The 16,245-nt window shown below is 33.3% G+C and overlaps 1 protein-coding gene across 1 annotated transcript in view; it reads left to right on the top strand.

Annotated features, from left to right (window-relative positions):
• Positions 1-16,245, top strand: part of LOC118741864 (ras-GEF domain-containing family member 1C-like) — a 170,846-nt gene that overhangs the window by 61,852 nt on the left and 92,749 nt on the right. The window contains exon 2 of the mRNA XM_036473839.1: positions 9,903-10,037. Within this exon, the coding sequence (XP_036329732.1) occupies positions 9,903-10,037 (135 nt within the window). The remainder of the gene's footprint in view (positions 1-9,902; positions 10,038-16,245) is intronic.

Raw genomic sequence — 16,245 nt, forward strand, 5'->3', positions numbered from 1 at the left:
TTGGCAGCAGAAAAGGCTTTAACACAAATAAGAAACAATTACAAAAAAGGTGTAATTTTTTAATTTTTTCCTTGTTAAATTTTGCATTTTTTTCATAAAAATTAAAATATTTTGGGAAAATTACCTGATCTGGAAAAACAGTATACCGATCCATAATATATGACACAAAATTATATTTACGTATTTCGACGTTTATCTATGCATAACATATATAAGTAATACGCGAAATAATTTTTTGTTCTGGATATAAGATCTGCGCCATTCGCTCTATTTTTAAAAATGGGATGTCAAATTAAAGCGCTTGGTCCGTAGATGTGCAAACTGGTTTTATTTTTTTGGAAAGTTTCCACCTGTAATACAAATATACTGAAATTATTTAATAATCAATGCCATCAGATCTGCACCGTTCGTCCGATTTTCAAAAGTGAGTTGTCAAATCAAAGGGTGCGGGCTGTAGTTGTGCAATATGGTTTTACTGTTTCGAAAAGAGTTGCCATCTTTTAAAAAATTAAGTTCAAATTATTTAAAGAGTTAAACCAATTATTAAAAAATGGGTATCAATCGAAATGGGTTTAAAAAGCTTTGTTTCTTAACTTCAAATTATATTTAAATAAGGGAATTACGTAATCGATATACACACATAAGTTTCGCCATGTGGGCGCTAGACGAAAAGATTTTAAGAAGGTAATAGTTTGTAAATATTTTAAATATTTTGAGGGTTGCCACCTGTTTCAAAAGTTGAATTCAGTTAGCTTATACACAACGATATATAAAAATATGTTAAACCAAAAAGTGTTAAGAAATCTTTAGTTCGAACACTAACGATATTTTTGAGGTGTTTAAAGTGGGATGCAACCTGTTTAAAAAGTTAGATTCAAATTATTTAATAAGCTTAATAAATTATTAAAATATTGGCATCAATCGAAATGGGTTTGACAAGGCTTTATTTCTGAACTATATTTAGAGGGTTGCCACATGTTTAAAAAATAAAATTCAACTTAATTAAAATATGTACCACAATGTCAGACGAGGGTAATTAAAGTAGGTTATAGCTTGAGACTAAGTTTGAAGAGGGTCGCCACCTATTTAAAAAGTCGAATTTAATTAACTTATACAGTAATTATCTGAAATACGGGTATCAAGCGAAAAATTGTTATGAAATCTTTAATTTGAACACTAGAAATATTTTTGAGGTGTTTGCATAGGGTTGCCACCCGTCTAAAAAGTTAAGTTCAAATTATTTTAAAAGCCAAATGAATAATTAAAATGTGGATATCAGTCGAAATGGGTTTGAAAAGGCTGTAATTCTGAAGTATATTCATCAGTTATTTAAAATATTCATCGTCAAGCTAGGCGAAGGAATTTCGGAAATGTTTATGCTCGAAAATACTTTCTAAGAGGGTTGCCGCCTGTTTTAAAAATTGAATTTGATTAACTTATATACAGATTATATGAAATATTAAAATACGGGTGTCAAGCGATGGAGTGTTAAAAAATCTTTAGAAGGAACAATTATAATGTTGTAAAAGGGTTGCCACCGGTGTAAAGGTTACATTCAAATTAGTTTGTAAATTATATGAATTATCAATAGAAGTATATCAATCGAAATGGTTTTGAAAAGGCTTTATATCTGACCTTTATTTATTATTTACGTGTTTGAAAAATCAAATTCAAAATAATTCATCAGCTAATTGAAATTTGTATCACAAGAGAAAGGGATTGGAAAAAATTTTAGCTTGAAAATATGTTTAAAAACGATTTCGAATTGTTTTAATAGTCGTATTTACATAGTCAACTTATACACAAGTTTTATGAAAACTTAAAATGGAACCTCGAATAAATGAATAAATATCTGTTATTAGGTTTGCCACCTTTTCGAAAAGCCGTACTGATCTAAGTATATTATACGAGAGGTAATTTTTAGTGAAGGTCATTAGATTTGCACCGTTATTTCCAATTTTATTTTTTGAAATTGGAACCTTTTTATCGCTACAGGTTGATTCGAAATTTTGAAAATATAAAAAAAGCGAAACTATGCGAGACCTCTTTTCACTCAGAAATGGCTGCACGGCATTTAGTTTAACATTTGGAATATTTTTTTAGATTTCTGAAATTCAATTTTGGGCGTTTTAACGTCATGCGGGTTCACTAGTTGTTCTTATAGGAAGTGGAAACCCTCGAGTACAGTTGGTGGTTTTAAACCACTCTTTGCCGATCCCAGCATCCATCTCACAAAGGATATTATCTTTCAATAAGCCCTACAAGTTAATACATAATTCCTGTAAGGGCCACTTTCTGTGAGTAAATCTCACGGATTCGCAAGGGCTCCCAAGTCTGGTAAAGTAATGGATCCAAGCTCGAAGATGTCTGTTACCATATTTTTGCTTCTTTCCAACTCGGTTATATTCAACTCGGATAAATCCAACAAGCATAAATGGTCAATATTCCACTCACGTTGAATACCAAGTGCAACCCTGGTTGACTCAGTTGAACTGCCAATCAGCTGTTTTCCATCATTTGTTTTTTGTTGCATAAAAAAAAAAACGATTGAACCAAAGAAGGAATTTTTAGTGTTATAACATTGCATATATAATTTACAGCCTCGCACTCATAGTTGTTTGCTTCAAATTATACACAGTCGTTTAGATTGTGAGTTATTTGTATATGGGTTGCAAATAATTGCACTAATAGCTATATCTCCAACTTTACTTCAGGTGGAGATTTTCGCAATCGAAATATATGTACATCCGCAAATGTTTTAACAGAAGGGCGAATTAGAAAAGAACCTGAATGATTCACATCTTTAAGTGGTTTGTCAAATGTCCTACGAAGTAGGTAGGCGCTCAGCAGCAAACGACTAAGAGAAAACGGCAATCTAAGAAAATTATAACTCCCTCTAGGAAAATGCCGCAAGGACCTTTAAATTTTAGTCGCGAATTTTAGTCTCATAAGCTAACTGAAAGAACACAGCAAGTTATGATGCCAGTTTGGCATTGTCGCAATTTTTGCAGAGACGAGCTACAGGTTCTGTGGACTCACGGATGAAACCTCAGAGCATATATTATGCGATTTTCAAAGTATTAGAGGTTAGGCGCTCTAGTCGTCTCTCTCCAGAATCTGAGACATAAAAGCCTCTAAATTGCTAACTTTTAACAATAGCCCAATGTTGCAGTAAACATCTTTGCAAAGCTTGGCGCTATAGATCAAAATAAGTAAGTCCCAGCGATTTTGTTTCTTTAAATAATACTGGGAGTGCCTCCTTTGCCTACTTTAATGTTTGATCCGATCAAAATGGAACGTCCCCCATACACTAAGACCAGCTATTGTCATATACTGTCACACGAATTACTGAATTCAAATGCCAAGAGAAAGTTATCTAAATTTAAACATATGTAAATAAGTATGTACTCTAATGCCTTGTGAATCCTGGATTTTGTTATCTTGTTAGCATGACGGCCTTTCATCTAACAAAAGTGATACAGAGGCTTTCGATTTTGTACATAAATATCAAAGCAGTCTAAGCAGTGTTTTGTTTTGCTTTGCTACAAGCTACCGCCATAACAATTTTGAGAAATAGCAGCCATTTGTCTCAATGCAACAAATTATTCGTGGCACGCCATCACATAGTCACACACACACACACACTCTCAAACATGCATACACCTACACAGCCACACTAAATAATGCACACACCTCTTCATATCTCTCTCAAACAACAACAGCAGCAGTGGCAGCAGCAACAGCAGACTGTCATGCAAACTATGTGCTCGATCAATTTGTCAAATCATTTCCTCGTCCTCGCACAGGAGGTTTGCTGCTTGTGCCTACCAACACCAACCACCAATGCAACGGAATTTCGTTCGATGTAGTAAAGGCAGCGCGAAAATAGTAACAAAACACTACAAATGTCTACTGCCTTGTTTTTTTTTTGGTTTTTTCTTCCTTATTCGAATCCACTCGTCCTCATCAATTTTACATACTCAGCCTGTCATGCAAATTATATTATAGTTTTCGTGCACGCTTTTCGTACGTGACTTTGCCGCTTTTATTGACTTCAGTCGAATTTGTTTGGCGGTGCAGAGGTTTATGGGCGCATAGATTTTCTATTCGTTTAGTTTTTTTTTTGTTTTTTTGTAATTGCCATGGTGAAATTTTTGCACGTAGCGCCAAATCTATGCTTAATTTATACGGAAATGTATAAAATATTTTTACAGTTATTTAAATTGCGCATTCTTTCGCATGAATGTTAAAATACTAAGCTAGCAGGAATAAAAACTATATACACACTTATTTCCGGGCTACAAATGGCGATTGCAAAAGTATTTCGTAAAATAAAATAAATGAAAATATTAAAGTAAATTTCAAACATTTTAAGGAACATAAGAAAAAGGTCAATTAAAAAACTTAAATTCTAGTACATCTCTCGGCTAATCCATGTTGTCAGCTCCATAGCCCACGTTCGTGAGTGGACCATTTCCGAGTTGCTATATCAAATCAAAGAAAGAGTGCAGCGGGGCTCGCTACGGAATTAAAACTTCTCTTAATTAATTTGTATGTTTCCAACTACATACTGAACTTAACATAACATCAGTTAACATAACATAACAAAGGAGAGATTATAAACTTATCAAATCACAAATCAGGAAATCAATTTTATTTGTGACTAGCAAATACCCGGCGTGCTTCATTACGCCTAAAACCTTTTTTTTTTTGCTGTTTGGTAACCGTTTTATAATATCTCATTAATTTTATCAATTTAATTGAATACAATTTTTCAAACAGGTGGCAACCCTCCTCAAAAATATTTTCCTCAATAAAATTTCCTAAACATGTTCGGTTTGATACCCATATTGCAATATTCAAACTATCTTCTCAATTAAATCAAATTTAAAATTTCGAACAGGTGGCAATCTTCTACAAAAATTATTTTCGGCTGTAAGCCCTCTTAAACCTCTTTCCTTGGCAGCTAAATTGCAATATTTGCTTTATCTTATCAATTTACTTAAACTGCAAATTTCAAAGAGGTAGCAACTCTCTAATTATTTTCTTTGTATATTTTAAGTTAGACCTCTAGTAATACATCAGTCAAAACTGCATTCAATTCCATACATTAGTTTTCGAGTGAGGCGCGTACAAGCACACTGACAGACAGACAGACAGACAAAAATTCTAAAAATTTTTGATTTGGCTTCTGTTGCCCCAATAAAGACCCACCATATTAATTTTTCTTTAAAATCTATAATGCAAAGACATCGGTCTGTTGCAATTTTATTTGCTTATCTGAGATGAGGTGAGTTAATATTAGTTTAAGTGAGTTGAGTTAAGGTGGAGTGAATTGAAGGGTGTTACCATGACTTTAGGTGAGTTATGGTATGTTGAGCTTAGTTGGGTTAAGGTGAAATAAGGTGAGTCGGAGTGAGTAAAAGGTGATTTGGGGTGACTTCAACTGAGTTGAGTTGAGATGCAGTGACATGAAGTCAGGTGAGCAGTAGAATATGACATTAGACATCGGCGTTTAAAGTACAAAACCGCGTATCAACAAAATGCGAAACCGCGTATGTGAGATTGCATAAATTATTTTCTAGAGAGTAAAAATACTCATATTTCAAAATGGTTCTATTTTTATAAAGCAATCGCATTTCTGGCTAGTTAATTTCATGACAAATGGATAAAGATTGAGCCAAGAGCTTGTGTGAGCAAATACAATTTTTGGCAGCAAATGTCAGTTACGTAGTTTTGCAGAATGACGATACGCGGTTTTGTACTTTAAACAACGATATCTCAGTCTTCAATTTTATCCTTTTCTTTGCTTAACTTAGTGAGAAGAGAGACCTGCAGTGGTACACTAGAAGTCGCTACGCTAGATTTCTATCGCTATTTACCTCTAAATGAAAGATATATGTTTGGGCCTAAAAATATACATATATTGCGAAAGCGTAAGGACTTCAATATAAAAGCGTTAGCATTATGGATATGTTATGTTTCCCCGGAGGATTTGTTTATTTTTAAGCACAAGCTTTATTGCAGAATCTCATCCTCGTTGAGAATGGAAATTCAGTACGAAGTATTTTCATTCGTAGAAGCTCGAAGAACTATTTGTTGAGCCTTAAAAGGTGCAATGCGCTTTTTGTACCCTCTAGTGTGACATTTCTGCACGAATGGTGTGCAGATACTCATTGGTATTTCCCGGTTTTCCGCTGTAGGCGATGCACCAGTTTGTCGATATGCATCGTCACCTACGGCTCCCAAATACGGGCGCTAAGCGACCTAAAATTAGGTACTTAAAAATTTTGCAACCATTACAACATGCCCGATTGTCTGGATATTTAAACAATCTCAAGCTTTTTAATTATATTTCTTAGAATGATTTTCAGTATGCAGTTTCGTAGCCTATACAATTTTAAAGTAACAAAGTAAAGAAATAACTGCAATTAAATAAAAAAAGGATAACTTATAAAAATTTGTCAATATTTGGTGCGCTTATAATTATGATACGGGGTGTAGTTTTTCCCCCACAACTCACATTAAATGATTTTTAAGAGTGCATTCCAAACTGAAGCAATAAATAAATATTTACGGCATGCCAAAAATATAAAACTCAAATGCTAATAAAAATAGATCGTCGAATAAAAATTCAATTACATAAATAAGCTTATCAACGCAGCGCGAGAGCGAGAGGAATGCAATTTTCGGCTTAACATTTGCTTTTGGCATTTGCAAGCTCAGCAAATCGTTTTTATGTAGATATTAAAAAAACAAAAAAACATGCACAAATATTTCAAGCTCAGTTAGTTTTTTTAATCTTTATGAACGTAGCTACAAAAAATCGTCGATATTTTTTTTTGTTTTTTTTTTTAGAAAATCCCTCGCAATTTCTTATTTGCGATTATAAATACTGAATTATTGCAACCGCATTTCATTTTTTCTTTCATATTCAGAGATTTTCATTGAATTGACGGCCATTTGCGAAAATATTGTTCAATTTATTGTTGCATAGATACGTATACGTATTTATTTAAGCATTTATAGTTTTCTACTACCAACAATTTATGGCCGAATAACAAACATAGGACAGTATGTTGGTGTTTCAATCCAATAAACCATATGCCCTTAGACGGCTTTGATAGTCGAAATGACTGGGTGGTAGAGTGTGCAAATCAACTCCCCTCAACCCGATCAGTGTTGCGCGAGTTGAACTATGAGGATTAGTAAGATTTTCAAATTCTTGGAAACCACCTAGATCATGTACATAAAAAAATTTTGCCCGAATCATCTTTCTCAAATTCTGATCTATCAAACAGAACCGCTGACCTTGGAGCACCGTACAGTTTCCTAAGTAAAAACACTATCAGCTGATTGCCAAAAAATGCCTACAGCTAAGATCACCTGTTTTTTTTTTGGCATCCGCTCTTATCTTTTACAATTTCTTTCATTTCTATTAGAATTTATTCAAAATGCACTAACACACTGAACCAAAAACACACCTACAGCCTGTCAGAAAAACGATAAGGAAGAAGAGTTACGTTACCTATGAAACTGTACGATGCCTTGGAGCATTAGTCTCCATAGGGGACAGTTGGATATTAACCAGTCGCACCCAGGGTGTAAAATAATTAAAAATTCTTACAATTTAACCAAAAAATTAACATGTTTTAGGCTTTGTAAAACCATTTTCACTCGATGGCTCGTGGCATTATGCAATGAACAGTATTGCCAAGTAAAAATAAAATAAAAATTTTTTAAAACTTTTCTCCAGCTGCGCTCCAGCTAAAATCCTTCACTCCGCTCCGCTCCGAAGCCATGGGTCGAGTTGCGATTTTTTAAGCAAGATGTATTTTTGTAATGTATTATTCATTTTTTGGAACCGGAAAAAGTGAACCGCTATAGCATATAGCTCCCATACAACTGATTGAGAGATTGTGAGGTTTTTTGTGATAACTTCTCAATTTCTATAGCCAGGAACTTGAAATTTCGCGCTAATTTCACTCTTTATCAAGAGAAATCTTACAATGAAAACCTATCAATACCTTAGCGACAGGTCGACCTATCTCGGCGGCCAGTTCGAAAACGCCCTGCCTTAGAAAACTTTCCAAGAACGGCCGGTTTCAGAATTTGGTTAAAAAACGCCCTACCTCAGCTTCCGATTCAAAAAGGCCTCGCTATAGTCTCCATACAACTAATTGTTTAGATATGGGGTTTTACTTTAAAAGTCGTTCATTTGGACGGCTAAAATCGAGCAACTTCCTGAGCTATTTTCTAAATTAAGCAAAGTCAAGAACCTAGGGTTGCCAACATTTTCTAAGATATTTATAGTACCTTTTCAAAAAAATTAGAATAAATATAGTACACTTCGAATAAATATAATATTTTATTTAAAAGAAAAAGTAAAAACGATTTTTAAGTGATGGAAAAAGTTCTTCCAGTAAATGCCGAAGTTGTTGGAATAGAGAGTAGATAATTTTAGTAGAGTAGTATAGTTTTTAATTTTAAGTAAACTTTTTTACTCCTTCTCAGTAAATATGTTACCTTTTTTGATTATAAACTCACAATGAACTTTTACTTTAAAGAATATTTCATTTAATATTGTTGTTTCAGAATAAAGGTCATCCATTTTAATATACATTTTTCGCGCAAATTACTGAAATATGTTATATTTATAATTGAAGAAATATAATATTTTTGCGTACTATATTTTTTTCCAACTGTATATAGTTCGCCGACCGGAAAAATAGTACAGTGCTCTATATTATAGAACGGTTGGCAACCCTACCTAGAGTCAGTCTATAAAGTTTAGGTACAGCGAATTTTTTACAATACGGGCAACTATTTTTTTTAATATTTTATTTTTCGCTAATTTTTTATAAAAACATGGTTAATTCTACAACAAAAACCCCAAAAAGCAAAGTTCCAAACCTTGTGAAAAATTAAAGAAAACTCTGCAAAATATCATTCAAATATTGCACTTTTAATTACGCTCTCCAGAAAAAATTTGAGTATGCAGTTTTTTAGACCATTCAATTTTAGTATAATAAAGTGCAAGTATGAGGAAGCTAGGACTTACCATTGATTTTTGGGAAATTTTATTACTCTAGAATTGTTCATTTTAGGGAGAAAAATATTATCACCATTTAATGTTAACATTTGGAAGTATCTTAAATTTTTGAAATTAAAAAAATTATAAAATTTCCAAAATTACAAAATAGCTATGACAGATATTTTTTATTTGGTGGCACACTCTTGAGACTTCACACATATCTGGTATTTGATGCAAATTGGTATTGCCTCTAATATGCATATTCTCTTTGGAAACTTCCCAAAGTTATACAAAAAAAAAAAAAACAATTATGATTTTTTTGAGTGATAATGAAAAAATGCTTTTAAGGCTAAAATATGTTTCAAATACTTCATTTATTTTTTTATTGTATTTAAACTCCATTGATTGAAATAAATGGAAGTGGAATGCTTTGAAGTTTTTTTTTTTTTGGTGAGAGAAGTGATATAAAAATACAATATTTTATATTTCAAATTAAATGGACTATGGCTTCCGTTAAAAATACACGTCAACTACCCTGTGGTAAAGCTTTACCAATAATGTCAGTAGAAGGGATGCGAAAAAAGTATCGCATAAATATATTTTTTTTTTTTTTTTTTGAATGCAAAAGAATACGTTGAATAAATACATTTATGTTTGTGAAATACAATATTTTGCATTTTATGTATAAATATTCATTACTTTCGTTTTTAAATTCCATTTTTGTTGGCAGTTCTACATATTTGCATTTATTTAACACATGTTAAACATATGCATGTAAATTTGCGCAAACATGCATTTGTATAAACGTAGGAATGTATGTACATATTTGTATTTATCTAAGTCTCATTTATTTATTTATTTTTTGCAGGTTTCATTGGCAAAATCAACAAAAACTACATTCACCGGTTATGGCATCGGCAGCGCCAATATGGATGGTGACATAGTACAATATGACATACCGAAAAATTCATATAAACGTGCAAATTCGGATATCAATTACGAGGTGAGCGTTACTAAATACATATGTATGTATGAGTATTCAAATTTCTGGCAATTATATTTGCACATGTATAGTTTTTATTTATGTACATACATTAGGGTGGTCCAAAGAAAGTAAAGTCGGATTTTTAGCAGTGTTCTATATCGGAAAATATAAACCCCTGTTTTCTTTTTTGTTGCTCAAATTTTCCCATGTATTTTATTTGGGAAAAATGAATTTTCGTAGAAAAAGTATACTTAGAATCCTCGAAAATCTATATTTTTCAATGGGCAAACTGTGTTTCTCAACAGGAGACTTTGAAAAATAATACCCAGTTATTTTTTTAGCCATTTTTTATTATTAACTCATGAGACCCATGAAATATCGTTAATATTAAGTAATGTTTAACTAAACCATTGGATAATATTTTCTGAAGTCTTCTGAAGAGCAGCCGAGTTTGCCGATTGAAAAATAAAATACCATTTATACGAATATTGATCGCTTGAGCGACCCCTAAAATTTTTTTGAATTAAAAAAGGGGATATTTTTCCCCAAGTGGGGAGAGCATTAAAATTCCGAGTTTAGTTCTCTCACATTCATTTTTGGAACACCCTAATTTACGTATACATATGTAAGTATGTCTAGCACTGTTGCTATGCATTTATCTAGAAAGAAATTTATTTATTTAAATTGGTGTAAATTAGATAATATTTGTTTTCTATACAGCCAATTTAAAATGCAATTTAATTCAGGAGTTGAATTGATTTTGAATTTAATCAATAAATGACACTTTAGGATATTTTGCACAAATACACTCAAACATAAGTTTGTAATTTGAAATTGCTGCCATTTGATAAAGAATAAATTTTAATTGAACTGAAACGGTTGAAAATGCTTTATACGTAAGTACATATGTATATTTTAATTTCGAAAGAGATAAAATTTAAAAAGTTTACAACAGAAAACTGGCGTACTGAAATTGATGAAATACCTGTCAAAAAAAAAAAGACACATCAACTTCAGGCTGGTCAGGGCTGACCATTGGCTAAAAATAATTTCGCCATACTCGTATCAAGGGGGTGGCAGATTCCAAACAAATTGCAATTTTATACTGCACGTGCATACATATATCTCTGAAAATATTTGTTGGAGAGTATAGCAACTTGACATGAGACAATGAGAACAGAAGTGGCCTAACCCAAAATTTATTTATTTTTTATTACTTGTCTACATAAAATAGTCTCATATTAGATCCATTTTACAATAAATTCGATTATTCCTTAATTTTAAGGGACAGAGAATAACGAACCATCAAATTTAGGAATAAGCGATTTTCACTTTGAACTTTATAACATTTGAAACTATTTTAAGAAGTTAAGTACAAAGAAATATATATATTGTGGGTTAGGCCACATATGAAATCAATTCCATACTCATTAAAAAATGGCCTTTACTGGAAAAGGTATGTTGCTCCTTCCACGCTTATCTTTTGAAATAAGTAGTATGTAGATATATAAATTCTATAGAAGACTATTGAAGAAAAAAATGAGTTATTGAAAACGGAGGCGTGGCGCCTCAAATATATTTGGAAGGTTCATAAATACATATATCGCTGGAAGGATATAGATGGCGAAGTTACTGAAAAAGGGGTCCGTAGTCTCATCCTAAAAGTTTGATTTTCATACATCAAATCTTTGGAAGTATTTGAGGTGGGGTACGGAAATTCTTTATGGAGATTTATGTTATGAGTAACACACTGAGTGAAGAAATTTCCGTAGCCATTTTACGCAAAACCTAAAATGATTGGTGTCTTTTAAGAAGTGAATTCTGTTGATCCCAACTTGTACCAGTAAAAGTGATGATCAGTGTTCAAATCGCATAAAAACTGTTAAATATGTTAGAAATCGCCAGGAAGATATCTGGATACGTACAATTTTTGAGGGTGTAGGCATCTCAACTGTGCAGATAAATCATTCTTAGGATGAATACTCAGCCATGAACAAGAGATGGGAATCGTGATTGCTCAAGCTCGACGATAAGAGCAACCCTATGAAGAGTTCAATGGTCTCCGAGGCAATGTCTTACCAAAATCAGAGTGGAGTTTCGTTGTTTGCCGTCTCTGAGTTTTAAATAGAATCAAAGCGTGTAGATCCGGTGGTGAACGAGAACTAAGCGAAATATCACCTGTCATCAAACAAACAGTCAGAGCATAAGCGTCTCGGCATCCACATTGCTGTTGACAGTTACAAGTTTGAAAAAGTAGACGCCCTCAGCCTTGAAATCCAACGGAGAATCATTGTTGCCCACAAATGCTGCTTTGGGCTGAATAGGCAATTAAGAACTAAAGTCCTCTCTCATCGTACAAAAATCACACTCTATAAGTCACTCAACATGCCTGTGCTGGCGTATGGCGCGGAGGCATGGAATTTTCGAGAGAAAGATTCTGCGAGAGATTTACAGCCATTTACGCTTTGGCGATGGCGAATACCGCAGAAGTTTCAACGATGAGCTGTAAGAGCTTTACAACGATATAGACATAGTGCAGCGAGCGGGCCGCGATGTTGGCAACAGAGAAAGAGGAAGGCCGCCTGTGCAACTCCTTTTAGTCGATCCTTTTCTCGCGTGTGCTTTCCAAGATTTTGCGTATTTTGAGTACCTAGTCTATGGTGGATTCGTATTAAGCCACACTGATAAGGCCTAATCAGTTCGTTGACGGTGGGCTTCAGTAGGGTGGAAAAGTGTTCCCTCCATAATTTAAGTACGTTCTGGACATCAGTCATCAGAATTTTGTACACACTATGATTAAATTTAGATTATTTAAACAGTTTGAAAAAATTTAATTTGAAACAGTAAAGGCTACCGTTGAAATTAATTAAGCTAGCGTGTTTATTATAGTACAACGACCTTCAACGAAAAGCTTAAGATTTCTAAGATTAATATTAGATTCCTGTATTCGAAAAAGATTAGATATATCTGTGCAGATAGTGCTGCCAGATAGAATATTGTATGCAAATATACGTCCTCCTGTCAGCTATAGACTGGAGGCCAAGAAGTTTCCTCCTCGAGCGTACTGAGGCTTAGATTATAATGAATGGTACAACAAGTCAAAAACGGTTTTAAATCACACTGAAGTTTTTGACAATCAATATAATAAAGAATTTTGTGACTGGCTTGCTCTAAGGTATTCTTGCGCTTGCAGTCGTACCTCTTGTTGTTCAGACGTTACTATTTTTCCTAGGGGATATTGTTTTGGATCTAACGTTCCAAAAAAGGAGTTGGTTGGTCAAGGATGGGTTCGCTTTTAAATTGGGCATAAATTTCAATCTATTTGGATATTTGGCCATGATTTAAAAAAAATGAATATTTAGTTGCTTGCAGCTTAGGCAAAACACTCTGTAAAATAAAATTTCCATAAAATTTTATTTTTTTAATAATAATTTAGGCCTAAAGCTTTAAGTAGAGAATAAAATGCTGAATTTAATTGGTTGTATGCATTAAGTTACAGTATTTATAGTGCAATAGACTAACCTAAAAACCTTTCTCAAATACGCTATACCGCAATATTTGTATAAAAAATACAAATTTCTATTTTATGTGTGCTAAACCAAATTCAAGTGGTAAACCAGTGAAAGCAAATTGAAAGTGCAATTTAATTGGCACTTAAAAATAATACCATATTCGAATGAGTGCACAATTATATAAATACATGTTGCAGCTATGAACAAAGGTAATAACAACAAGTAAAGTAGCATAAGTTTGGGCGAAAGCGAATTTTATATGCCGAGCGCACGTACTGCATATCGTTTATTCACCTATGCGTCAGTTTTTACAGATTTCAAGCTGTTTCGATGATGCCGTCGCCGCCGCGGTAAAAGTTGCTAATCACTTTTCGGACAAAACATTTTGATACTGGCCGAAAGGGGGGTTATATATCTACATAGTGGTGAACACAAATAATTTTTTAAGTAATTAGAATCGTGCTCTAGGTGACAGACCACACGTTTTTCCAATGACCTTTTCACATAGCTATAAAGCTTCTATGGTCCATTGCTCAACGTGAGACTTCCATCATTACAGGTAAATACTTTACTTCCGAAGAAATCTGAAACGTCATTCCTTTAAAGGCAGGGGAAAGAAGGCCATCCAACCTTTTCGTTCTAGTGAAGAATACACGTTTTGTCTTTTTTATATTTAGATCCCTACCTCTACCCTGTTCGTTCTAATTATATTAATGTTATTCTGCTTTCATTTATCTTTATTTTTATTTAAATACTCAATCGATAGTAACATCCATCAAGACATTGATAAAAAAAAAACGATAAAAATATCGAAAGCAAAATCGATAACAGAATCGTAAGCAAATTCGATTAAAAAAGCGACCAAAATATCGATAAAAAACATCAATAACATAATCGATAACAAAATCGATAAAAAAGAACGATGAGAAAATCTATAAAAATTTCGATAACAAAATCGATAAAAATATCGATAACAAAACCGATAAAAATAACGATAGTTATATCGATAAGTTTCGCAAATATCGGTATCCAAATCGATAGCAATATCGGTAAAAATATCCATAACAAAATCGATAAAAATTTCGATAACAAAATCTATAAGAATATCGATCACAAAACCGATAAAAATATCTATTATTTTATCGATAAGTTCCCAGAATCCAAAAAAAAAAATCTAAAATCCCGAAATACTGGGCACTATTTGAGTCTGTGTCTCTATCTATATCCTTTTCTCTATAATTACCTTTATTTTAATCTTTCTTCCTCTATCTTCATCTTTACTTTTATCGGTATCCTCATTCGCATCTATTTCTTTATATTTATCTTTGTTTTTATACCCGAGCGCACTTGTGGACAAGGGTATATTAATTTTGTTCACATAACGGTTGTTTGCAACAGCCAAAACGAATCGAGATAGATATAGACAAATGTATACATAAATGATCAGGATGAAAAAAGAAATTGATTAAGCCATGTCTGTCTGTCCGTCAGTCTGTCCGTCTGTCCGTCTGTCCGTCCGTCCGTGTACACGATAACTCGAGCAAAAATTGAGATATCTCAACGAAATTTGGTATGTAGGCTTCCCTTAATCCAAGGTAGGTTCGTATTGAAAATGGGCGAAATCGGACTTTAACCACGCCTACTTCCCATATAACGGTAATTTTCAGAAATACGAAAACTGCGATATTTTAGTAACTACTGGAGATTATTCACTCAAAATTGATATTTACAATAATTTTTAGACGAAAAATAAGAATATTATAAATTTTTGGAAAATGGGCGTAGCCACGCCCACTTATGGTTACATGTGTATATCTTGGTAACCGCTGCACCAATTTCTTCCAAACTTGGCACAGTTGTTGGCCTTGGTACAGCATAAAAAATCGCCGAAACTTTTTAAAATCGGACAATAACCACGCCCACATCCCATATAACGGTAATCATTATATAAATAGGCAATCATGTTTCCTTTACACCCCTTTTACGGCTAAACTATAATTCTAAGGTATAGACAATTATATATCATTAGAAAGGTATTTTGATGCTGATGTGCAGGCAATTTTAAAAATTTCAAATTAGTTTAAAATGGAGCGATAAAATCAATTCAAAAGTCACACCAATACCAATGCCATACATGTACATGGTTGGGGCGGAAATGCCCCCTAAATGTATGCTTTAATATTGATAGCGAATTAAAGAAACGTGCTAAGCAGCAGTTCAGGAATAAGATGTATGTATGTATGTACATGAAAAGATTAGACTCAAACAAGGAAGAAGGTAAAGTTGAGTATGGGGAAGAAGAAAGTGATAAATACAGAAATTAAAATAAAAGTAAAGAAACCTAGATATAAAGACAAAGAGGAAGGAAAATTTAAATACCTAACCTAATAACAATGGTGGGGGTGAATATGTAAATGAAGAAAAGAATGGACATATTTAGATCAGGATAAAGGAAAAGATAAAGATGAAGACCAAGACGACGAAGATGAAGATGAAGATGAAGATGAAGATGAAGATGAAGATGAAACACACCACAACCTAACCCCCACACCGTAATTCACCACACTTCAACTCTCCCACCACACCTTAACTCACCACACCTCAACTCACCACACCTAAATTCACCACACCTTAATTCACCACACCTCAACTCACCACACGTTAACTCCCCACACCTAAATCCACCACACCGTAATTCACCACACCTCAACTTT

The sequence above is a fragment of the Rhagoletis pomonella genome, unplaced genomic scaffold (assembly GCF_013731165.1).
Source record: "Rhagoletis pomonella isolate Grant_MI unplaced genomic scaffold, Rhpom_1.0 Rhpom_scaffold_00006, whole genome shotgun sequence".
Classification (NCBI taxonomy): Eukaryota; Metazoa; Arthropoda; class Insecta; order Diptera; family Tephritidae; genus Rhagoletis; species Rhagoletis pomonella.